At 48.7% G+C, this 25,852-nt stretch overlaps 2 protein-coding genes across 2 annotated transcripts in view; both read left to right on the top strand.

The window, feature by feature from the left end:
* Nucleotides 1-25,852, top strand: part of LOC310668774 (inositol polyphosphate 5-phosphatase OCRL-like) — a gene marked incomplete at both ends in the record, with an annotated part of 364,445 nt that overhangs the window by 21,372 nt on the left and 317,221 nt on the right. Inside the window, 5 exons of the mRNA XM_083422105.1 lie at nucleotides 2,081-2,177; nucleotides 3,582-3,730; nucleotides 4,229-4,339; nucleotides 4,807-4,972; nucleotides 5,796-6,004. Of these exons, the coding sequence (XP_083278231.1) occupies nucleotides 2,081-2,177; nucleotides 3,582-3,730; nucleotides 4,229-4,339; nucleotides 4,807-4,972; nucleotides 5,796-6,004 (732 nt within the window). The remainder of the gene's footprint in view (nucleotides 1-2,080; nucleotides 2,178-3,581; nucleotides 3,731-4,228; nucleotides 4,340-4,806; nucleotides 4,973-5,795; nucleotides 6,005-25,852) is intronic.
* LOC310668776 (uncharacterized protein) lies at nucleotides 16,953-19,677 on the top strand (the record flags this gene model as incomplete). Its single annotated transcript, XM_083422107.1, has 7 exons — nucleotides 16,953-17,036; nucleotides 17,168-17,205; nucleotides 17,354-17,470; nucleotides 17,705-17,784; nucleotides 18,308-18,404; nucleotides 18,942-19,046; nucleotides 19,429-19,677. Exons 1-7 carry the CDS (start codon nucleotides 16,970-16,972, stop codon nucleotides 19,675-19,677), a joined length of 753 nt encoding a protein of 250 aa, XP_083278233.1. The 5' UTR covers nucleotides 16,953-16,969.

Here is a 25,852-nt window from a genome sequence, read left to right as displayed (position 1 = left end):
ATGTTCTGAGCCAACGTGTATCTAAACCCAGTACTGCAGATTGGTGTGCTTTGAAAAGGCTTATCAGATATCTAAAGGGGACATTAAATGCATGTTTGAAGATATCTAGTACACAAGACGAAAAACTAGAAGTATTTGTTGATGCGGACTGGGGAAGCTGTGTAGCTACCAGAAAATCTACAAGTGGAATGGTTATGATGTTTGCCAATTCCATAATTGGGTGGAGGTCAAAGAAACAAGGATTTGTTGCGACCTCATCCTGTGAGGCAGAATATGGGAGCCTATCGCTAGCATGCAACGAAATCTTGTGGTTTATACAGATACTAAAAGATCTAGATTGTAAAGTAGATTTGCCTATCCAAGTGTATGAAGATAGCCAATCATGCATTGCATTAGCGGGCTCAGAAATAATGAAATCTGCATCAAAACATATTGCTATCCGTCATGCGAATGTGAGAGATTGTGTACAGAATGGGGTAATCAAACTGGATTATTGTCAATCACAAGATAATATTGCTGATTTGTTTACCAAGCCTTTGCCAGCAACATGCCATAATGAGTTGATGACAAAACTGGGTTTATGTATATAGTGTATGTATGTATTGTATGTATGTATTGTTTCTGTCGGGGTTTTTCGCATTTAAGAAACAGAAGGGGTGTCACGGCTAAAATGGCCGCTGTTTCTTTAATGCGAATAAAGCTGGGTCAGCATGACTCAGCGGCTTGCAGCAGGTTGTATATATATAGTGAGAAATGTTAGTTTGGTGCTGAGGCTGGTGTTTGGGTTGGTTGGTTGGTGAGTGCTGGTGTGTATAGTTGTTCAGTCGTGTTTTGCACAAAGACTTTTAAGAATAAAACTCTGCAAGGATATTCTCGTGGACTCTTTTATGCCGACAAGGGTCCGAGGACCAGGCTGAGAGGACCAGGCGGAGGGCAGCCTCAGACTTCCAACATATGCAAAACCATGATAAAACATTAAAAACTTCCCTAAAGGCTGTATAGTTACTTATCTCCTTGACATCTGACGGGAGGGTGTCCCACAGGGCAGGTGCCACTACTCAGAAGGCCCTCTGCCTGGTTCCCTGTAACTTCGCTTCTCACAGTGAGGAAACCGCCAGAAGGCCCTCGGTGCTGGACCCAGATGCCTGGGCTGAACAATGGGGATGCAGACACTGAGGCCATTTAGGGCTTTAAAGGTTGGCACCAACACTCAGAATTGTGCTCAGAAACGTCCTGGGAGCCAATGTAGGATGCAAAAGGATGGTTTTGCAGTTGCTCATCGTGTCGGGGTGTATTCTGGTGGTTGTTAACAGTTTGTATGGATTATTGGTACATATAACATTGTCTATTGGAGGTATGGCTAACCTGTGGTCTGCCAGATGTTACTGAGCTGCAGTTCCTGTTGGCTCCAGCCATCATGGCCAGTAATCAGGGATGATGGGAATTGTAGTTCTGCAGCATTGTGAGGGCCACGTGTCTGCTGCTCCTGAGTTAGAGGATTTTCCTGTCGTGTGATGCAGCAAAGTAATTTAAGATGACATGGGGCAAAAATGCACAAGCATCCTGTACCTTTAATAAGTGTGTATAAGATAGGATTTCAGCAGGTATACCCCTTTTTTTGCACTTGGCTAACCTACTAGTAGGGACGCGGGTGGCGCTGTGGGTTAAACCACAGAGCCTAGGGCTTGATGATCAGAAGGTCGGCGGTTCGAATACCCGCGACGGGGTGAGCTTCCCTTGCTCGGTCCCTGCTCCTGCCAACCTAGCAGTTCGAAAGCACGTCTAAATGCAAGTAGATCAATAGGTACCGCTCCGGCGGGAAGGTAAACGGCGTTTCTGTGCACTGCTCTGGTTCACCAGAAGCGGCTTAGTCATGCTGGCCACATGAGCCGGAAGCTGTACGCCGGCTCCCTTGGCCAATAAAGCGAGATGAGTGCCGCAACCCCTTTACCTTTACCTTTAACCTACTAGTACTTCACCTTGGTCTTCCAGCACAACAGTGGCTATTAATAGACTCCATTGTCAGGCAACAGGGGGTCTTTTGCTTCTCTGCTGATTAGCGATTTCTTTTTGGCTTTAGCTAAACATTCAGCGTACCCAAAAGACAGCTTTTGCTGATTTCACAGAGGGAGAGATCAAGTTCATCCCGACGTACAAATTCGACTCAAAAAAAGATCCTGCTTGATAGCTGAGCCTTTGTAAGTAAGTCCTCTCAGTCATTCTTCTGCAAGGCTTGTCTGTTTTTCCTAGTCTGCTGAGATGCTAGTAGTGGCCTGCCTTTCCATCCTCCTGAGCAGGCTAGTCAAAAATATATTTTAGACATGGCTTTCTGCTAAGCCAGCTGTTGGAGGAGGGCTAGAGTTGAGGGCTGGACGGACTTCCTTTCCTCTGCAGCCAGAATGGACACCAAGCCACGGAGGAAGAGAGAGATCCAGCTCTCCTTCACCTGCTCACTTTGCTTGCATGGAATTCCGGGTTGCCAAAGGCTGCTAGGCGAGTTGTGAAATGCAAGGCTGTGATATGTTGTCTTCCTCAAGCCATCCCTGCTCTGGAAATGTTTTGGCTCCTTTCCCCCACATTTGTCCTGATAACCAGCACCCTCTGTTTCGTGGTGTGTATAAGCGGTGTTGCAGTTCCTTGAAAGGTGCAGCAGGCTGAATGAGAATCCTCTTTGTGTCAAGGAAGTCTGGGAATGAGACTTGGTGCTCTCTCAAGATGAGTCTGCCAGGGCATAGGAGCATGAGAGCAGCCCTGCTGGATCAGGCCATTGGTCCATCTGGCCCAGCATCCTGTTCTCACATTGGCCAATGAGATGCCTCTCGGGGAGCCCACAAACAGGACCTGGGTGCAACAGCACGCTCCCCTCCTCCAAGCCATGCTGCTTCTCTTGGTGGAGTATGTTCTGTGGCCATTATGGCTAGTAGCCATTGAGCCTCACCATCCAGGATTTGGCATATGCTTGTGGTTCTTGACAACTGTCAGAAGCCACCGAGGCCTGCTAGTTTCATTGCTCTTGCTGTGGTAATGGGGAAATCAAAAGGACAGGCGGAACATGTAGTGACGAAGCCGGAAAACGGCAGGCTCCTTTGGGCAGCATTTCAGGTGCCAGAAAGGGTCTTTTGGATCACTGAAAAAATAGTGTCTGAACAAGAATAACGGGGCCCCTTGTTTTGGGGAAGGATCATCATTTGGTGGTGTGCCATATGCTTTGTATGCAGAGTCTTAAGTTGAAAGGCACCTCCACCTGACAAAGGATTGGGCCACAGAGAGCTGCTGCCAGCCAGGGTAGACTTAATTAATGAATTGTGGGGTTGGAAGGGATCACGAGGGTCATCTAGTCCAACCCCCTGCAATGTAGGAATCCAAACTGGGGGAGGTCAGAAATTCATTCTGCTTTTGATTTCCTAACAACTCTCTCCATGAGGCAAAATGCCTGCACACCTGCAAGGTCCGCCCCTTCAGAAGTTGGACTCCCAAGCCCCATCATCTCCAGCTCTTGACCGTGGTCAAGATCACAGGCCGTGTGTGGAGCCAAAGTTTGACTGTGTGAGCCTTGTGTGTTGCCTCAGCCAGTCCAACAGTGTCTCCTTGCAGTGGGAAGTGGCGTGTGCCAGCATGGTGTGAGCCAATCCTCTGGAGAGGAGGCAGCGTGAATCAGCTCAGCTACCGAAGCCACATGGAATTGAAAAGGAGCGACCACAAGCCCGTCAGCTCCCTCTTCCTCACAGGGGTAACACCTGCCCTGGCCAGGGCTATCGTCTATTCAGGGTTTTTAGTTGCCTGCTATGTGGCACCTCCTCGAATCTGGGCAGGCCCTGACCAACAACCAGGCCCCTTTCCACACAACTCCTCCTTGGCCAATGACTTCCGGTGCAAGGAGTGGGCAGCTTTTGGCTCTGTTAAATCCCTAGGCTTCCATTCTCCACTGTTCTGAGTATACGCTGCTCCTGCAGGCAGGGCAGACCACATGGGCTGAACTGTATACCTTAACCGTTGGCTCCATTCATGCAGTGGAGCTTGTGTGGTACTTGGCTTGGAGCATTTGGCTTCAGCCCATTGGCTCTGGAAGTCACAGCCGCTGCCATCCTGGGGAAGCTCTCAGAGTTACAGTACTTGCCTCTTTCAGGGCTGGGAACAGGGGGGTGCATCAGGCCTTTCTGCTCTTAACTCATACCCCCCCCCTTTCAGTCCATAGCCCCAACAAATATGCTCTGCCCCCCCCCCATAGGTGAAGGTTGTGGCTGACCGACGGTACCGGAAAGTGTTTGAGGATATTGTTCAGTTGATGGACAGGATGGAGAACGAATTCCTTCCCTCCCTGGAGGGAGGTAAAGACGAATAGGATCCTCTCCAACCCCTTAAAGAGGGTTTGCTGCAAAAAGACCAGGGGGGAAAGAAGCCCTTGGCCCATCTAGCTCAGTCTTGAGCGGTTCCCCAGGATTTCCGGGGGATCTCTCCCAGCCCTACCTGGAGATGCTGGGGATAGAACCTGGGACCTTTGCATGCAAGGCAGATGCCCTTCCACTGAGCGGCAGCCTCTTCCTCTTCCTCGCAGGCAAAGACTCCAGGGGTAGCCAGCGTGGTGCCCTCCAGATGCTGGACTACAACTCCCATCATCCCCAGCCAACATGGCCAGTGGCAAGTGCAGCAATATCTGGAGAGCCCCACATGGACCTGTTGCATGTGCAGTCCCCTAAATGAGAGCCCGGGGCCAAGGACAAACTTCCCCCTGGAGCACGTTTCCTTGCCTCTGCTGAAGGCAAGCACTCTCTTTCCTCACCCCCCCCCCCGCCTTTTGCTCTGCAGTTTCCGTTTGAGAATGTGAAGTTCCGGCAGCTGCAGAAGGAGAAGTTCCAGATCACAAACAACGGGCAGGTCACCCTCCACTTCTCCTTTATCCCCAAGCTCAGTGACAGCCAGTATTGGAAGCCATGGCTTTGCGCTGAGCCCTGCGAGGGATACTTGGAGCCCAGCGCGTCTCTCTCTGGAATCAGAGAACTGTAGAGTTGGAAAGGGACCCCAAGGGTCATCTAGGGAAGGCCTTCCTTTTCTCCTCCTCTTCCCAACCCTCCTCCCTCAAACCTTGGGAGTTTGGTAGAGCAGGGGAGGCTTAACATTTGTGGGCTGCATTGCCCCATGCTCAAGCCTCCAAGGGCCACACGTCAAAGCAGCTGAGCCCAAAGTGTAAAAGTGTGTGTGACCAGCTTTAAACACACACACACACACACACACACACACAAATGCATTGAAGCCAAACAATGCTGGAGGGTCCCAAAACACCTTTTGGCATGGCAGGGAACCAGTGAGAGCAGTCCGCCCAAAAATTACTTTTTTAAAACAATGCGTATTTTTATGTTGTGGAGGCACAACAATATCTTGGGGATCATATAGAACTAGCCAAACTTTTAAAAACTCAATGAAATGTAAACTAAAAAAGAAAGTTACATTGGGGGCGCAAAAATCCTTTCCCTTTTTATATTCTTTTGTTAGGATCACTTTCTCTCACCCCCCAGTATCCTGTCACCATCTTCTGTGCAGCTGCTGCTTTGGAGGACTAGAGAGGAAAGTGGGGTGGGGGTGGGAACTGAGTCGCTTCTTTTCCTAATTCCTGAAGTTAAGGTTTCCCCCATACACCTGTGAGAACAGGAGGCTGTACGAGATGGGCCATTGGCCTGATCCAGCAGGCTCGCATTGTGTCCTTCTGTTCAATTCTTCACTGTCTTCACTTTTAATTTACAGACAAGCCAACTTGGCTGTGCCAAAGAGTGTATCTGCCTGACCTCCTCCCGTTTTAGGTGAGACGGGGGACATTTCCCTGGATGTGTACGTCAGCAAGGAAGATCAGACTGAGGCTATCTTTGTCCTTCACCTTGACCCTGGCAAGGACTATTTCCTCACCATCAGTGGGAGCTACCTACCAAGCTGCTTCGGGACATCCTTGGAAGCCTTGTGCTGGATGAGGCAGCCGCTTGGCAAAGTTCCCGTCACCAGACTTATTGACCTGGTAGGGAAAGGGGTTGATTTCCCTGGCAGGTTCATGTGCTGGATGTCTACCCTTCCCACTCTGCTTGCCTGCTTGAAAAACAGCTGCTCTTCCACTCAGAAATGTGGGGGCTGGGGGTCCTCCACTGCATTCAGCTTCTGTAGCTGTGCATCCGCTTCCTGTGTGCTGTTCATGCCCTTTGCTTGCCTTGACTGAGTCATCCCAGGTTCTGGCCCTCCCACCTGCCCTTTCGCAGGGCCACTGAACCGTGTGCATTTCCCTGCCATCTGCCCAGATACTGCTCAGCCAACGGGCTGTTTCTTTCTCTTCTCAGGGCCTGTGCCATTAACACCCTTGGTTGTCTTTTGCTCTTGCCTTCCTCCTCTGATCTCAGGGAGAAGACAGCTTCCTAGAAAAGGTAACAGTTGGTTTGCTATCCTCTAGATGTTCTTGTAACGGGCTCAAATCAGGTACAGGCAACGCCCCGTTTACACGGGGGTTGCGTTCCGAGGTACCGTGCGTTTAAATGAAATTGCGTATATTGGGGACAGCATTGGAAAAGCCTGCAAACACCCTCTAAAGTTCCGGAAACCCTTTTGAAAGGCCTTTTGAAAACCAGCAGCCTCCCTGCAAAACTCCTTGCTCCAACTCTCCACAGGCCTGAGAGGTCGGTGCCAAAGCTCCTGGGAGGGAGTCGAGATGCTGTTTCCATGCCACTTTGGCACTTTTGTGCTCTTGGGGGGGGACATTTTTGCCCCTTCAAGTGCCCCTTCCAGCTTTGCGGCAGTGTGCATGTGCCTCGAAGGCACGTAAATGGAGTTGCCCTTGTCAAGGATCAGCAGCTGCTCCATGCAGTGGCAGCTGGTCCCTTAGGGCAAACCAGGCACTACCCCACCAACCTGACTTTCCTCTCAGGCAACCCGCACCTGCCTGCCTTCTGACTCAAATCCAGTCCAGGTGGTGGCTCTAGCTCTCTGCGCTTTTCTCTTCCCTAGTCTCAACGTGGCCCTTGTAGAACTCGGCAGAGGAGAATGGAGACGAAACCAGAATTTGCCATCACTGCTTGTAACTGATTTTGCGCTGCTTGACTCTGGGTCCGCTTGCGATTGGCAGCACGGGAGGCAGAAAGCCCAGTCTCATGATGCAGGCGCCAGCCCCCTCTGGCCCCAAGAGCCAGTTTTCTCCTTGTCTCTGTGCTCAGCAACTGCTGCACAGGCTATGCCCCTCTGGCTTACTCTTACCACCTGAGCACTGGCATTTGGGAAGCGGTAGTGGCTGCTTTGGGGTGGCTCAGGGAAATGTCACTCCTCTCAAAATCAGATCGACTTGGGTGTATTATCCTAGCCACAAGGAGATAGTGGTGACTGCCAATTTGGACAGCTGTAGACATTTAGAATCATGGAGGATATGTTTATCAGTGGCTACCGGTCAGGGCTATTTCTTGCCACTATTATCACAAACCACATGCTTTTGATTACCAGTTTCTGGGGAACATGATGGACAGAGTGCTCTTGTCCCCGTGTCCCTATGGACTCCCAAGGGCATGTGGTTGGCCATTGTGGGAACAAAAAGGCTCCTGTGTTCTTTAGCATGCACCAGCTACTCTTGCACTAAGACTCTGATACAGTATGTGTCATTCCCCACGCCAATACTCTCTCTCTCTCTCTCAACAGGGGTGGGGAGTATTGGCGGCGGGGGGGGGGGGGGATGAACTGGGTCCTAATCAACAGCTGCCCTGGGGATGAGGGGATCAAATTCTCCATCCTTGCCAACTCCTTTTAGTGAGGGGCTGCTTGCCACTGCTGTGCTCCTAAAGCTCTCTTGCTCCCTCCTCCTCTCTTTCTCTTTCCCTTGAATGTGGGAGCTGGAGATAGAACTAACCACCCTGAACATTTCTGGAGAGGAAGATGGGAAGGAGGCCGGAGGCATGGTTCACCAGCTGCTGTGTGCTGCATTGGCCAGACAAAGTCGTGGGCTGGGGCTCCAGCTGTTGCTCAGTTTCTACCACTGCCTCTGCAACGTGCTCTAGACAAGGGGTGGTGAACATGTGACCCCATCATCTCATCATGCTGGCTGGGACTGCAGCCCATCAACCTATGAAGGCCCATCCATGTTCTGTTGCTGTTTTTCTTACTTATTTCCTGCCCTTCACCCTAAGGTCCCAGGGCAGGTTCCAGCAATTTAAATAAAATGTTAGCCAAACCTCATGTCCACAGCTGCATATTCAGTAAGCTTCGGGGTGAACTGCACATCCGGAGTGGGAGGATTACGAGCTGCATATTAATAGGGGGAGGGGGAGCTTGGATTTGGGGTGCGAGCAATTTGTTTTTTGTTTTCCCCCTTGAGATGCTTGCTGTGGCTAGGGCCGGGCGAAATGTCAATATAGATATATTTTCAAATCAGCTTGAAGTCTAGATAGTGAGACTGGTTTCATAATTTCTGACCTGGCAATATATTGCGAATCATGATGTGTGTGTGTGTACTATGCAAAAAACACCACGGAAGGAAGGAATGGTAAAAGTTCAATAGTCCCAAGAAGGCCTGAAGTTCAGTCTTGTTCTTGGGCGCTGGGGCATCACAAATGGCCCGTACCTTGTCCCCAACCGGGTGGACCCCTTCTGCGTCCACCATAAATCCCAGAAAGTCCACCTGAGGCACTCCTAGTAGACATTTTTCCCGCTTCACCTTGAGACCCGCCATCTGGAAACGGTGCAGAACGGTGCAGAGGCGGTCCTCAAACTCCTCTGATGTGGGCCCGGCAATCAACACATCATCGAAGAAGGGGGTGACGCCAGGAATTCCTTTAAGGAGAGAGTCCATTAGATTCTGGAATATGCCTGGTGCCACACTGACACCGAATTGCAGCCGCTTTACCCTGAACGCTCCTCTGTGCGTCACAATCGTCTGTGCCTCTGCTGTGGCCTCATCTACTGGTAGCTGTTGATATGCTTGGGCCAAGTCCAGCTTGCCAAAAATTTTCGACCCAGCCAGGGTGGCAAGGACATGGCTGACCACTGGCACTGGGTATGCATGGGCCACGAGGGCCTTGTTTATGGTACATTTGTAGTCTGTGCAGATGCGGACCGAACCATTAGGCTTGACGGGTGTGGCGATTGGGGTTTCCCAGGGGGCATGAGGCACCGGCTCCAGCACTCCTTGCTCCACGAGCCGGTCCAATTCCTTGTCTATATGGGGTTTCAGGGCGAACGGGACCCGGCGGGCCTTGAGCCTGACCGGTCGTACTGCGGGGTCAAGCTGTAGAGCAATGGGGGGTCCCGTATACTGTCCCAATTTCCCATCGAAAACCCCCGGAAATTCCTTGCATATGGCGTCCACGTCCACTTGTAAGGTAGTGTGGTTCACCCCGGTGACGGCTAGCCCCAGTGGTCCAAATCATGCCAATCCCAGTAAGCTAATGTAGGGGCCCTTGACCACAAGCAAGTCCAGTTGCTGCGTCCGCCCTCGGTATTGCACCCTGAAGGTCCACACCCCCATTCTGGGGACCTTATGTTTCTGGAAGTCCCGGAGGGTGAATGGGGCCAGCCTGAGTTTGGGACCCCCAGTAGGACACAGTTTCCTTAAGGTCCTTGCCGAGATTATGGATAGAGTTGAACCCGTGTCAAGCTCCATGCGGCATGGGGCCCCCTCTATCTGTAAAGGTAAAGGTACCCCTGCCCGTACGGGCCAGTCTTGACAGACTCTAGGGTTGTGCGCCCATCTCACTCAAGAGGCCGGGGGCCAGCGCTGTCCAGAGACACTTCCGGGTCACGTGGCCAGCGTGACATCGCTGCTCTGGCGAGCCAGAGCCGCACACGGAAACGCCGTTTACCTTCCCGCTAGTAAGCGGTCCCTATTTATCTACTTGCACCCGGGAGTGCTTTCGAACTGCTAGGTAGGCAGGCGCTGGGACCGAGCAACGGGAGCGCACCCCGCCGCGGGGATTCGAACCACCGACCTTTCGATCGGCAAGCCCTAGGCGCTGAGGCTTTTACCCACAGCGCCACCCGCGTCCCCCTCTATCTGTACCTCTACATAAATTTTCTCTACGTTGGGGTGGGGCAACTGGTATACCTGGAAGTCCGTGAGCTCTGTTGAGTTGCCTTGGTGCATTGGGCCCCGGGACCTGGGGCTCTTGGATTGGTCATCTGATGCCTGGCATTGGGTGGGCCGAGCCCGACACACCCGGGCGATGTGTCCCGATTTTCTGCACTGTCTGCACTCTGCGTTGCGGAAACGGCAGGTCCTCCTCTCGTGACTTTCTCTCTCTCTCTCTTTTTTATAAATATTTTATTGAGTTTGACAATAAGTATAAAGCAACAAAAAGTAAAACACAACACAACAAAAAATAGAAAAATACAATAACATACAAACACAAAACTACAAAAAATATAAAAAAGAAGCATAGAAAAAATAAAAACAATTTTTATCCTCATTATATTCTTTGCATTAACTTGTTTCTCCGACCTCCCCAGACCTTCCTTCTCTGTATTCCAGATCATATATTCTATCAGCAAATTCCTTCCCTCTGTCTTAATTTTAATTTTGTCATAATTTTAATATCTTAATATATTACAATTCCTTATATCTTAAAATATTTAATCTTTTTTAATCTTTAAACTTTTTACTAATAACCTTTTACATTCAATCTGGTGTCATCAAACATTCATTATCTTATAGTGTTTCTGTAAATAGTCTTTAAACTTCCTCCAATCTTGCTTCACCGTCTCTTCTCCCTGGTCTCTGATTCTGCCAGTCATTTCTGCCAATTCCATATAGTCCATGACTTTCATCTGCCATTCTTCCAGCGTGGGTAGCTCCTGTGTCTTCCAATACTGTGCGATGAGTATTCTTGCTGCTGTTGTGGCATACATAAAAAATGTCCTGTCCTTCTTATGTACCTGTTGGTTGACCATGCCCAGGAGAAAGGCCTCTGGTTTCTTCGGGAAGGTGTATTTAAACACTTTTTTCAGTTCATTATAGATCATCTCCCAGAAGATCTTAATCCTTGGGCACGTCCACCACAGGTGAAAGAATGTACCTTCAGTTTCTTTACATTTCCAGCATTTATTATCGTGCAAATGATAAATTTTTGCTAGCTTGACTGGTGTCATGTACCATCTGTATATCATTTTCATAATATTCTCTCTTAAGGCATTACATGCCGTAAATTTCATACCAGTAGTCCATAACCGTTCCCAGTCAGCTAGCATTATATTATGACCAACGTCTTGTGCCCACTTAATCATTACTGATTTCACTTCCTCGTCCTGTGTATTCCATTTCAACAGCAAGTTATACATTCTTGACAAAATCTTAGTTTTGGGTTCTAACAGTTCTGTTTCCAATTTTGATTTTTCCACCTGGAAACCAATTTTTCTATCACGGACTCTACTTTGAGAATAACGGAACTAGATGGTCCTCGGTGTCCCTTCCAACTCCACAATTCTATGATCATGTGTCTTAAACACAAATCTTGAGGAATAGTGTGTGTGTGTTTCTGTTTGAATTTTCCTAGCCTTTGCTTTATTCTGATTTGCGCTTGCGTCCCTACTCCCCACGTGTAGAATTGCTATACCTTTGGATTTTCCTGGACATTCAAGCGTTTCCCGCATGGACACTTGTTTCCAACGGCCAAATCCCGGCGGATGGCAACCCTACCCACTTGTGCCAGATTGCCTGGCATACATCACAAGCATCTAGTCACATAGATTCTCCAGAATCCCGGGGCTAGCCCACCTGACGGGAAGAGTCCGCGACCAGAAGGAGGAGGAGTACCAGGAAGAATGGACAAAATTCAAAGATTATTTAGCTAAATATGTCAAGATAACCTAATTGGAAAAGCTTGCAAATATGAGATAGGCTTAGGATTTAAATATGTAAGGATAGGAATTAAGATGTTTCAAGCTAGATTAGAAAGAATGAAAGATGTGAAGTGATCAAGTTTTTGTTTGTTTGTTTGTTTGTTTTTGAGAAGATTGATTTTGGAAAACTGTTAAAATGAAATACAATGAAATTCAACCAGGGGGATTTGAGGAAGTCACTTAACAATGTTATCAAGATTGGTTTAATTGCAATTAGGATGTATGTTTGTTTGTTTGTTTGTTTGTTTGTTTGTTTGTTTCTTTGTCTCAAAAAAAAATTGGAAAATTAATTTAAAAAACTGAAAAGAAAAACACCATAGATTATCCAGAATCCCAAGCAGCGACACTGTGAAACTTTCATAGGAATAAAAGGTAGGCGGAAAGGAGGCACAATGTCAAGCAGGCAGCAGAATAAACCCGAGCACTGTGGGTCTAAAACCGGCCCCTGAATCTCTTGCTCCCCACTCTGCCCTTCTAACAATACCATTTTTTTGCTTGCTGGATGGCTGTGTGCAATGAGAGCTCAGTCACTGAGGAAGGGTGCTGGCCCAGTGGGAGAAGCATGTGCTTGGCATGCAGGCGATCCAAAAATCCATTCAAGAGCAAAATTCCAGTTCTCATGTTTTCTGTCGAAAATGGCTAATTTAAAGGGGAATAGCATGGTGCCTTCCACAGAGTCAGACCAAGGAGAAATTCTGTAAGCAAAGGTAGCAGGCTTTGAAAAGCTTATGCAGATACACAAGGACACATTGCTAAAAGAAACAAAGGGATTTGGAGGGACCATGAATGAACAGGTAGTACCAGAATGTACAGAATTGTACCTAGAAAAAGGTTACAACTGGATTACCTTTTTGTAAACAACAACAACAACAACCCCCGAAATAAAACTCGGAAGCAGCAGGACTCCTTAGGAACTCTTCAAAAAACAAAACACAAAACTGCATATCCCTACCCAGTCACCAAATGTGAGGGGAAACGTAAACCAGCATCTTACACTGCTTTAAATGATAGCCAGATTCTGCCATTTTTTACCACAACAGAAGTAAAAGCACGGGGCATTAATAAGTTTTTGAAAAATCATGCACTTCATTTGTAGGCAAGGGAAAGCTTTCTGAAATGTACAAAATCTTACTAAGACACACAATCTCTTGAAATGACCAAGCAGCGGACGAGATTCGGGGACAGTGGTGTGCCGCCTGGGGAAATGTTCCTTTCCATTCACCTGAAGCAAAGATGTGGTGACCTTGTGCATCCATAAATAACTTTCAGAAATGTATTTCATTACTTCCCAAAGCTTCTCAGTGGGCTACCAAATGGCATTTCTTTCTATTTTGGATGAAACTGGGGAAGCAGCTTTAGAAGAAGGGGTTGCTGACATTCACTGGCCTGGAAAACACCTGATGCCAATATGATGGCATAGCGGTGTCCGCAAATTGTGGGTGGTGAATTGCTTGGGCGGCCTCTCTTGAGAAACGTTGCCAGAAAATGTATGAACCTGTTTGTGATAAAAAGTGATTCGTAAAGCTGCAAACAGCAGGTGTCCCAAGGTTAGGGAGAAAACATGGCAACGAAAGAGAGGGGAGATTAGTTCAGGGTCAAGCTGGATGGGTTGTCAAGGAAACAGTGTCCTGCCCATCTTTGTGACATCTCTTGCTGCTTGTAGAAAAGACAGAAGCTACACATCCCTGTCGTGGGATAGTTGGGAGGAGTTGGCTGAACTGGGACGGAGAAGCAAGCAAGCAAGCAAGCAAGCGAGGGACCAACAGGGGAGATAGGTGTAGACTTTGCTTTGCTTTCACTTTATCATTTCATTTTCATCTGTATATTTTGTGCACATATTTTCCTGTATATTTTAGACAGAGAGGAGTAGCAATAGGGTTAGAGGCAAGGTTCAGAGTTAGTGTTGTGTGAGCCTTTTAAAGCAGTTGAGTTTAAACAGGAGGGGATTTCAGCTGAAGAGATGGCCAGCATTGTGAATCTGTAAGTAGGATTTCGTCTGCTTCTTTTTTGTAATCTTCTGGGGCGAGGGCTTGGGGTCCCCCACACGGCCAGCATCCCCATGGAATTCAACCCCTTCCTGAGCAGCTGAACTTCTCTTCCCACCCGCCTTCCCATTCTCCCTCAAATCTCATTGCAGCTCAGCTGGTTAGAGGGAGCTGCAGATAGCACCAAGGTTGCAGGTTCGATTCCCATAAGGTACAGCTGCATATTCCTGCATTGCAGGGGGTTGGACTAGATGATCCCCAGGGTACCTTCCATGATCCTTATTTGGGGATGCTTTTTATTGCATTCATAGCCCACTTTTCATCCAAGCAGTTCAAGGTGGCATTGATGGCTTGCCTTCCCCCCTGTTGTTCCCCTCACAACAAACCTGTTAGGCAGGCTAGGATGAGAGTGACTGGACCCAACATCAAACTGTGCACTTCATGACTGAGTGGGGATTTGCACTCGGATCTCCCAGGTCCTCCTAGTCCAGAATTCTAGCCACTATACACCCCCCCCCCTCTCTCTCTACCCCTTCTCCGTTTCTCAACTCTTCAGCCATCAACTGCAACAGACAGGGGTTCTGTCAGTCTTCCTGTCAGTCACTCTGACTCTAAGAGAGTTTTCATTGCATGCTTCGGCTCATCTATGCCTTGATGCTTTGACGACCTTCCTAGCAGCCCCCTTCGCTCTCCAGGCAGGGCTGCTCTCCTAAAAGCATTGTGCTGAGGGCTCTTTTAAATGCTGGAAATGCTTCCCTTATCTTTCCTTTGCTGGGGGTGGGGGGAGTGTTGGAATTCCCCCCCCCCATACATGAGAGCGTTTGGGGTCTGTGAGTGCATAAAAAAACAAAAAGAGCCCTATTGCATGCCGCGTCCCCCCCCCCCCAAAGTGGAAATAAAGACACATGATACAATTATTTAAGGTTAATGGGCTAAATATGGCCACAACTTTATTGGTTACAGGTGATGAGTGGTATTAGCTTAGGCATTGGTCCTAACCGACTATCCGGATTCAGCCCGTCCGCTTGAGGTCCAGGAAGGGTTAACCACCAGTAGGGGGAGTCCTGCTGATGCACATCAACTCGCCCCCCCCCCCATCACCGCTCAGGGGCGTGCCTTAGGCCCTCACCTCCATAGGCTTCGGACAGGGCCACGCCCCCCAGAATCCTTTATCGGACTACCCTTCAATATGCGGGGCCGGTGATGGCGCTTCCTCCCCTCTTCCATCTACAGAACAATACCAATACCAATGCCTAACCGCCAATACCCCGAAAGTTGTGACGATTTGCTACGAGGTAGGTGGCGATAAATAGGGCTGGTCACGCTCCCTGAACCAGCGATTGGCTGTCCAGGGGCTGACGCAGCCGGGGATTCCCTCAGTCGCCCGCAACTCCACCTCCTTTGTAGGCGGAAGTGGCTTTGCTGGATCAGAGGGAAAGCCCATCTAGTCCAAACTCACAAGCAGTAGCCCACTCCTGCTGCTTCTCCTCTAGCTGTGGGCTTCAGAGGTAGAGTGCCTCTGTTCCTGGAAGCTCTATATTGCTATGTTGAGTGATAGTAAGAGGTGCTGTTTTCTCCTCCAACAATTGGTGTAATTTGCTTCCCAGCCCTGCAGGCTACTTGTCCTTGTAGCATCGGCTGCCTGCAAATTTCAGCAACGGAGTAAACATGATGTGAAGAAGTTCCCACCAGCATTCTCAAATGAGTTGATTCAAAGCTCTCACTCCATCTGCTTTCTCTCCAAGGCCACGATCATCTTGGATAACTCCTTCCTGCTCCTTTCCTTGTTGGTGTTTTAAATAATAAAGAAACAAACAAACAAATGATTAAAGATTTCTTCGTTTACAAAAAAACGGTGCCTTGTCTCTTTTTTCCAGTTGTGTTTTCTACAGATCAGTTTCATTTGTTGTGTTGCATGCAGTGTTGGGTTAGGAAGAACAGAGGGGGGAGAGGGGGAGGGTGGGGTCGGGTGGCAATGCTTCTCTTCTACTTAGTGTACAGGGGAAACTCGGGAGATTAGAATATCGTGGAAAAGTTCATTTATTCAAGTAATTCAACTTAAAAGGTGAAACTAATATATGAGATAGACTCATGACATGCAAAGCGAGATATGTCAAGCCTTTATTTGTTATGATTGTGATATTATGGCGCACAGCTGATGAAAACCCCAAATTAACAATCTCAGAAAATTAGAATATGAAATGAAATCAGCAAAACAAGGATTGCAAATAGAGAATAGAGATTGACCTCTGAGAAGTAGAAGTTTCACCTTTTAAGTTGAATTACTGAAATAAATGAACTTTTCCACGATATTCTAATATTCCGAGTTTCCCCGTATGTGTGGGGTTTTGTGTCAGCATCACTTGTGTGGGTTCACTTACTATTCCCTTGTTGCATTCCCTTCGTGGTGAGAGAGGTTGGGGAGTGACCTAGGGTGTGGTTGGTGGTCTTTGGTTGGCTGCAGGGAGATTTGTTTTTGTGTGTGAGTGGGCACCTAGGGTACAAATAACCAGAAACCTCATCAAACTATACCTCCACAACTACAACCCCTCGTGGCGACAAATCAAGAAATACCCGAGGAGATGCAACAACACCAAATGCTCCTTTCCTTGTTGATACGATGTCCCGCAGCCGAAGTAGTGTGTGAAATGATACGGGTCTGCCTGCAACTGTTGGGCCACCCGTATTTGTGTTATGGCTATGCTGCAAAGACTCCCTGCCTTCTCTTACACACACACACCCCATTTTGGTTGTAGGCTTCTGTCTCAGGTTTTGAAATGTGTTGGGGAGGGGGGGTTTACTGGGTTGTTTTTCACCTTTATTATGCATTTTGTGTTTTTATATTGCGATTTTTATGTTGGAACCAGTGCTTTTTTTCTATTTAAAAAATCTTTGGGGTACTCTCATTTTGACTCAAGAAAATCACCATTTTATAGTTCAAATCGGGGAAAATAAATGCAGTACAGTAAATGGACAAAAGTGCAAAGATTCACAAAATGTTTCGGGGTGTGCGTACCCCTGCATCCCCCCAGAAAAAAGCACTGGTTGTAACTGAGACCTGTGGGTATAGGGCGGTATAACAACAACAACAAGAAGGTCTGCCCCTCTCCTTCTCTTCTAGGTTCAGGCGACTGAGGGACATGGCAGCCCGCAAGAAGAAGAGGACCCGCAAAGTCCCCAAGAAGTCCAGGGTTGCTGTGGGCCCACGTGAGCAAATGCTTCCTTTTCATTTTGGAGCGTAAGGAGGGGTGGCCTTAATGCTCTAATACTCAACTGTGGAAAAGAAGTAGAAATGAACTAACCTGCCCCCATGTCCTTTCCTTCTTCTCTTGTTGCAGATGGTTCAGAGACTGGCAGGGTCTGGGCATCGCCTGTGGTTAGTATTTGAGAAAACAGCACAGTACATACGAAATCCCTCACCCCCAGCCCCATCCACCAGTGCTGTTTATACCCCCATTTTCGCGGTCTCAGATGCAGAGAAGCCCTCCTGCCATGAACTGACAGCCTGACTCTTGCCATTTCAGCAACTGGAGAAGGATGAGATGTTGCTCTGCTGCGTGCTGGCCACTTGCTCGGAGGCCCGCCAGAGAGAAAAGGACAGGTTGAGGTACTCCAAGAAGATGGCCGTCAAGGCAATTGCGGTGAGTGAGAGGTTGCATGAGGTATCCAGGGGTGAGGGGGACAGGAGAGCTGGGGATGGGATTGGGGGGATGCTGGGCAGAAGGAAGGCCTGGCGGGGTCTGGCCAAGAGAAGGTGGATTCCTCCAACCCCAATTGACATTGCCAATTCCTGCACTGAGTTTGGGGTTGGAGGAATCCACCTGATGTCCGTAGGGAACTGACGTTTTCCCCCTCCGCCCTCTGTTCTCTATCAGGATCTCATGGGACGGATTGTGTGCTTTACGCAGCCTGAATTGGCCCTTGCTATGGCACTGGAAGCCCTTTACCAACTGAGGTATACCGGGTTTTTTGAGCTTGACGAGGAGCTGGCGGGGGGAAGGGGAGCAGAATGTGGAAAGGTGTTACCAGACCTTGCCACTGCAGTGAATTCGATTGGAAGAATTGCTTACAATTTCTTGGGTTTCTTGCGTTCAAAAAGCTTTCTTTATGCAGCAACTATTTACAGGATGAGTGGAGATGTGAGAGAGAAAATAGAAGATATATTGTCTAGAGATGACTGCGAAATGGCTCAGCTTTTAGGGGTGGGATTAACTAAGACCTAGAGGCTTGCAACCAAGTGCCAGGTAGACTGCCACATAAACAGTGCCCTCGTGTGTTTATTTTAATTTTACCTTTATTCATTTTTACCCTGTAAAATTGATACGCTGCTTGATTGTCAAAAGTGGTTTAAGCTAACACATGCATTCACTAGAACTTCAAGAGAATGACATGTATTTGATGCTCCCCCCCCCCCCCCCCCAATATGAGGAAGACTCCAAGGGGACAGAGTCTAAAAAGGTTTCCCTCCTTCTCTCCAGCCTCATGAAGCCCAAATTACCACTGAAGCTCCACAGCCTGATTGTGCATGCAGCCTTTGCGGCGGTCATTAAGGTCAAAACTGAGCCCGACAAGCAGGTTAGTTGTTAGCCTTGAAATTTGACTTCTCTCGTTGTTGTTTCTTCTTCACACGCTTTAAGCATTGCTCCCATTGCTCAACATCTGATCTCTCTTTCCCCTGCTTGGCGCATCCTCTCCCTCATTGCCATTGCCTGCAGGAGCTAGAGGAACGTTATACTCTGATGCTGGGAGGCCTCCTCTGGGAGGCCCCAAGCACTAAGACCCTGAACTTGCTGATGAATGTAAGTATCTTGATGGCCTCAGTGGCTGTTTGACCTAGAAAGCTTTCATGGAGAAGCCGCCACCTAGCAGTGCACCTCTTGGGCCCTTCCCCTCTTGTAAGGCAAGCTGGCCACATGGACGAGCCAGCAAAGGCCCACTTGCCCAGACAGCCAAAGGAGGGCCTTGGATGCAGAGCTACAATTTGGGGCTGGAGGACATTGCCATTTTCGAACAGAAACGGATCTCTCTCTGAGAGTGTAAAGGGCTTCACAGTGGTCTGCCTCTTTCCCCCAGACCAGCCTCCTGATCCTGAGGTCCCCTTTCCTCCCACAGGAACTGAGAGGTTACACAACAAGTGCGATTGCAGCGGAGAGGCAACTGGCAGCCAGTGGCATTAGCTGGCTGATGTCCTATGCAAGAAGGCTCAGTTGCCTGAAGGTAAGTCTCTCACCTTTGGCACCTTCACAGCCCCAAGAGGCTCCCAGAGTGGCTTGTGAAAAGATTCCCACAGGAGGAATCACAGTCTGGTATCAGGCGCACAACACAATGTGTGTCCTTGGGATGCAGGACCAGGCTGGAGACATTTCCTGCCCTCTTCCTTGATCTTACACTTCCACCTCTGCCTAGTAGGCTGCAGGACCCATTGAGGTCGCCTGGGGCAAGGGATTGGGGCCAGCCAATAGAACTCACTCATCCCATGATGGAAGCAAGTCTTCCCTGGCTTGGGTCTGCTTCCATGTTCTCTTGCACCCATTATTTGGGGAGGGTTGAGGATCAGATCAGTCATCTCATCCAGTACGGCCTTTTCTTTTCTCTACAGCATGCTCTCGTCCCTCTGGAGCTGGCTCACTTCTGCCCCAAAGAAGGTAACACCCACAGCCTGGGGACATGGGACGCACTTTCCAGACTAAGGAGAGCCCACTCAGTAGCTGCAGCATCCTTGCTTGATGCAGACCTCCTGGGTCATGTGGCTGTGAAATCCTGTCACAGCACAAAGATGGCCAAACTGCAGGCTTGGAAGGAGTCGTTGCCACCAAAGACAGGATCCATAAAGCCTCCTTGTAAATAGGGTGGAATGGGGACCAGGTCAGTTTGGTGAATCAGTAAATGTGGCATAAATTCATCTCTCTTCTCCTTCATTCTCTTCCAGATGACATAAGACTTGATGTCAATTTCGATTATGGGGATAAGACACAAGTTTCAAGGCTCAGCGATGATAGAGTGGCAATTTTTGCTTGCTGTTTCATTGTTGCTAATTGTGATCATTGCTGTTGTTTTAGAATTCTTTCCTATGCAATATTACTTTTTTATTGCTTTTAAATTGTCCTTGTAAAGGAAAGTGTTCTGCTAATGTTGATTGTATTCTGAATTGCTTCAAGAAGCCTCATAGCAATGAATAATATTAAGAGTAATAATTATTTTACCTGCCTTAATTATAATAAAGCATTGACATGCATATTTTAAATTAGCGGATAAGGTCTTAAACTACACATTTTAATAGTTTCACATCTGAATTCTTTACTGTGTTCTAGCTTATAGATTTTGATTTTAACCTACATATATATGAGAGCCAGTGTGGTGTAGTGGTTAAGAGCGGCAGTCTCGTAATCTGGGCGGAAAGTGGGAGGGGGAGGTTGTGCGCTTCTGTCCCGTGAGAAAAGTGCTGCTCCTCCCAGGAGATTCGTGTCTCCGCTCCTCCACATGCAGCTGCTGGGTGACTTCTCTGAAGTCTCTCAGCCCCACTCACCTCACAGAGTGTTTGTTGGGGGGGGGGGAGGAAAAGGAGAATGTTAGCCGCTTTGAGACTCCTTAGGGATGCAAGAAGGGCCTTTACACTCGCCAGAAGCTCGGCTCTTCCCTCGCCGGTCCTGGATGGAGCCTTCAGAAGGGTCCCCTATGCTCAGACTTTGCACCTGTCCATTGGGAGAGATAGGAAGCCCAGAACACTTGTTCTTTAGATGTCCCTTTTATAAAGAGGCACGTAGTAAGATCATGGATCCCCTACTGGTGAGGCTCGCCGACCTCCCGCAAAAGCAAAAATTTGACCTTTTGTTGTTGGGCAAAGATCAGAAGATGACCTGGATGGTCGCCAGATTCTGTCTACAGATCTGTAGGCGCCCAACCCAAAATAGTCCGGCATGAAAAGCCCCAAACACGGTTCCATGGGTGATTCTGAGACAGTCTATTGTTGCACATGGTTTTCTAAATTTAGTGTTGTATATTGTTTTAATTGTCTGTTGTAACCATATTTGTACAGCAGCTTTTAACGTTGTGAGTGTCCTCTATTTAAGAGGCTTCTACTCTGCAGCCTCTTATAGTTGTTTTATCTGCGAGTTTTTTAGTTTTTATGCTCTTACAGCTGTTTTAACTGCGTGCCTTTGTTGGTTTTTAACTCTTATTGGTTTTAATTATTAGTTTTTTATTTATCCATTATCTGTGTTTAATCTTGTATTTTATTCGGATGTTTTATGCCTGTTTCCTTGTCCTCATTTGCCCTAACAATTATCGGTCAAAAATCCCAACTGCTATTTTATCTATATGCTTTTCTTAATCCTGGTCTGTGACCGTAATAAAGTTCATTCATGTTAGCTGCTTTGAGACTCCTTAGGGTAGTGATAAAGCGGGATATCAAATCCAAACTCTTCTTCTTCTTCTTCTTCTACATGTTCTCTATCTCTGTAGAAGTCCATATTCTGGTTTGTGACTGTAATAAATTTGTGGGAATGTTCAGGGGTGCAGGAGAGGATATATCGACTAATTATATCCTTATCCAACTTGTGCTAACAAGTTGCGTGCTGAGGTCCCCCAAAACACCCTAACCCAATAACTCACACTTCACACATTATTTTTGTTTAAGGTTTTTGGCATAATTTTGGCCACAACTTTATTATCATACACATTGTGAGTGGTTGCTTAGGCATTGGTTATGACTAGCTGTCCCCCCCCCCCCCCCCGCCTTGGGGACAGCACTGACTCCCGGACTCCGGCGGGAGCCAGTGTGGAGGAACAGGACCCAGGGATTACTGGAGCTGCGCCACAGACCCTCAGTACCATCCCTGCCTGCTCCCAGGAGCTTACTCGGCCCGCACCCTGCACCAAGGGTTTGGACGAGGGGGTTGGTAAGCCCCTGAATTCCTTTAACGGAATTCCCGTGCAGCAGCAGCATTGGAGGGGTAGGCACAGCCAATCCACACCCCTCCACCAACCAATTTTAACCAATGCCTAACCGCCAACCTTACAAGTTGTGACGATTTGCTACGCAGTAGGCAAAACCCAATTGGCACACACTAATCAGCCAAAAGGTAAATTGCTACCAGGCCCCCACACCAATGCAGGCGACCCCTAGACAGGCATAGCAAGGTCAAAGCGCAAGCCCAATCAAGGGAGGGCGGGCGGGTGATCCGGTGCCCACAGCGAAAGAGAAAGAGAAACGCTGTGCACCTTGCTTAAATAAGCACTGATCCCACCCCTAAATTTGCAACATCAAATTTACCCCAGTAACACCAACCGCCAATCAAGTTCCAACCCTTTGAAACTAGCCTTCCTGATAACCCTGGGTGCTTTGTCTGGCCCCATCCGCAACACGTGCTCTCCTTTATTGAGAACATGCTTTGCGTGCTGAGGTCCCCCAAAACACCCTAACCCAATAACTCACACTTCACACATTATTTTTTTTAAGGTTTTTTGGCATAATTTTGGCCACAACTTTATTATCATACACATTGTGAGTGGTTGCTTAGGCATTGGTTATGACTAGCTGTCCCCCCCCCCCCCCCGCCTTGGGGACAGCACTGACTCCCGGACTCCGGCGGGAGCCAGTGTGGAGGAACAGGACCCAGGGATTACTGGAGCTGCGCCACAGACCCTCAGTACCATCCCTGCCTGCTCCCAGGAACTTACTCGGCCTGCACCCTGCACCAAGGGTTTGGACGAGGGGGATGGTAAGCCCCTGAATTCCTTTAACGGAATTCCCGTGCAGCAGCAGCATTGGAGGGGTGGGCACAGCCAATCCACACCCCTCCACCAACCAATTTTAACCAATGCCTAACCGCCACCAGAGCCCTTACGCTCGCCGCCAACCACTCACAAACTCAACCACACCCTCAACTGAGCCACCACTGACTCCAACCAAACATCACTCCCAACAGAGGAAAGATGAACCCCATCTTCCCTAAAAAGTTCAGCAGCCCTGAATGTTATACGAGGGTGCGAAATCACACAACCACCCAGACCAACCACCAATTTACTTGCTGCGGAATTAATCCGCTTCCTCACATGCTCGGTGGCAACTGGGCAGGGACTGCCCTGCCAAATGCGGCGCTGCAGCGATTGTGACCAAATGATTGTAGATGACGGCACCATTGCCGCCAACTCCCTTAAATCCTGTAATATAGCGGCCCTCAGGGCGTAACAGGAAGATGAAACCATATCATTTTCCCCCAGCTGCACCACAATCGCCGTAGGGGGGCCATCCAGGAGAATGCGCCTGTGCATAAGTGGTAAGAATTCCTTCCACAGCATCCCCCTTCTGGAAATCCAGGACACTCGTACTTGCTGCGGAAGGCCCAGACCGTCTCCCAATCCGGACTGACGAGCTCTGGCAGCATCCCAGTGCACAATACTGTGCCCCACAATCCAGACACTGATGGTGGGCAAACCTAGGGTTGAAACACAGCATAATTACACACAGGCACATCATTTCCGCACATAAGCCCTGAACGCTTCAGATCTCCAACGACCCATATCCTTGATCCGTCTCACGGATAGACCCCAATGTGCAGCCGTTGTTGCGGCGCCAATCCGGAAGGAGGAGCAAACTCTGAAGCCGGATGGCCACATGCCGCAACCGCCTTGCGCAACACTTTAGCAAACTGGTGCCTCGTCAGTGGACGCCCATCCTTATGGACAAATAGGGGGCCCTCCCCCGCCGGGCGCAAGGCCAAATATTTGTTAAGATCCTTAACTGGGCAAGGGTCTCCTACCCCAGTCGCCGGGAGGCGAACAACTGCTCCTCGCCCCAGCTGATCAGTCTTTGAACTTCTGATATTGACTTGCACTTCTGACGGAGAAGCACTCACGTCGTGCAACGTCAAGCCCCGTGAGCCTCCAGCCTTCATAGGCTCCAGGACCACCTCCCCTACTCTAAGGGCCCCAAAGAAGGTTAAAGAAAAGGCTGCGGAAAACATCCGAGCCTCAAACTTAGACCAACAGATATTCCGCAGCTTACTGCGCATCCTTGTCAGCAGTTCAAACGTAATAGGCCTTCTAGCCACAGGCCTAGAAGGGCAAAGGCGCCCCCAACCCTCCAGCGCCTTTCGCACCACAAACTTTCCGCATGGGTCTTTGTTAAAGAAGGCCCTGCTGAAAAAGGAAATTGCCGCTGAATGGATCCTCAGCGTCCTGGCCGCCCGCCGAAGCTGAAATAGGTGCGCCAAATACTGAAGCACCTGGGCAGTAGAATGAGGGCTATCAACTTCCCCAGCAGACTGCCCATTAAATAATAAAAAATCAGCCCAGGCCTTCTTATAAGACCTCAAGGTGGAGGGGGCAACAGAAGCAGCTACTCCCTGTAAAACTAAGTGCTGCCAAGGTTCCAGAGATGATCCGGGAAAAATTCCGGACGGTCTCGAGCCACTGGCGCCAGGGACCTGAATCGCTCCATCTGAAAACGGGACAGAGCATCAGCAATCTCGTTAGATATGCCCGGAACAAAACGTGCAGAGAATACAATGTTAAAACGCAAACAATGTAAAACGAAAGCCCTCAATAGGGCTGATACCCTAGGGGAACGTGAAGACTGCTTGGCCAGCACTTTCACCACCGCCTGGTTATCGGACCAGAAACAAACACGATGGTCCCTGAAGTGCTCGACCCACAAATGTACAGCCACTACAATGGGAAAGAACTCAAGAAAGGTTAGATCCCGAGTAATAGCTTTCCCACGCCAACTCGGAGGCCAGCGCTCAGCGCACCACCTACCATCCCAATAGAGGCCAAACCCCAAGGACCCTGCGGCATCAGAATGGACCTGAAAGTCGTTGTGGAGGTTCAAGGTGTCCTGCCAAAGCGACACCCCATTGAAGTCCTCCAGGAAATCCAACCATATGCGGAGGTCAGCCCGAACCTGGCCAGAAAGCCGCACCCTATGCCGAGGGGTCCGCAAGCCTGACGTCAGTCTGGCCAAACGGGAACAGAAAGGTCGCCCCGGGGCGATCACCCTGCAAGCAAAATTTAGGTGACCCAGCAACGACTGCAGCTGTTGCAAGGTAACCTTCTTCTTGGGAAGTAGCTCTTCAATAACCCGACGTAGCGTGGTTATCTTATCAAGTGGCAAGCTAGAGGTTTGGGCCACTGTGTCCAGTAAGATACCCAAGTAAGTCAGCTGCGCGGAAGGGCCCTCAGTCTTCTCCGCCGCCAATGGCACGCCTAGTTTTTCCGCTAGGGAGGCAAAGGCCTGCAATAACGTGACACAGTCCCCTGAGTCACTCCCTGAGGCCAATAAAATCGTCTAAATAGTGTGTGACTCCGCCCAAACCAGTTTCCTACGTAAGGCCCACTCTAGAAAAGAGCTAAACATTCAAAGGCCGCACAGGCAACAGAGCAGCCCATGGGCATGGCCTTATCAAAGTAAAAACTTCCTTCAAACTGAAAACCTAACAACCAGAAGTCATAAGGATGATTTTGCCAAGACGCTCACCACTACCTGGTTATCAGACCAAAAGCAAATCCAATGTTCACTTAACTCCTCGGGCCACATGTGAACTGCTACTACAATGGGGAAACTCAAGAAAGTTAGGTCACATGATTGCCTCACCATACCAGGCTTGAGGCCATGGCTTTGCACACCAGCAGCCCCATACATACATACATACATACATAAATAAATAAATGAGATATATATATATATATATCTCAAAGGGCAAAGATCCAGCAGCATCAGAATGAACCTGAAAATCCCTGTGCAGGTTCCAGGTATCCTGCAATGGCGAACTACTATTGCGTACATTTTGGAATTGCAACCATTGCATGAGATCTGCCTTCACCTCACTTGGTCAATGCACAGAGCAAACCACTCTGCATGCAAGATTAATTAAGTGACCCAGCAAGATCGGATCTGATGAAGCATCACTTGCTACAGAGGAAGTATTACAAAATAACTTCCTTCAAGGCAGACAGCTTCTCCATAGGCAAGTGGTATGTTTTAGCAACGATATCCATCTGGATCTCTAAATAAAATGGGAATA

This window comes from Podarcis tiliguerta (assembly GCF_965153285.1).
Source record: "Podarcis tiliguerta genome assembly, chromosome: W".
Classification (NCBI taxonomy): Eukaryota; Metazoa; Chordata; class Lepidosauria; order Squamata; family Lacertidae; genus Podarcis; species Podarcis tiliguerta.
Note: the sequence above shows the minus strand (reverse complement) of the source record. Positions and strands in the feature narration are given on the sequence as shown.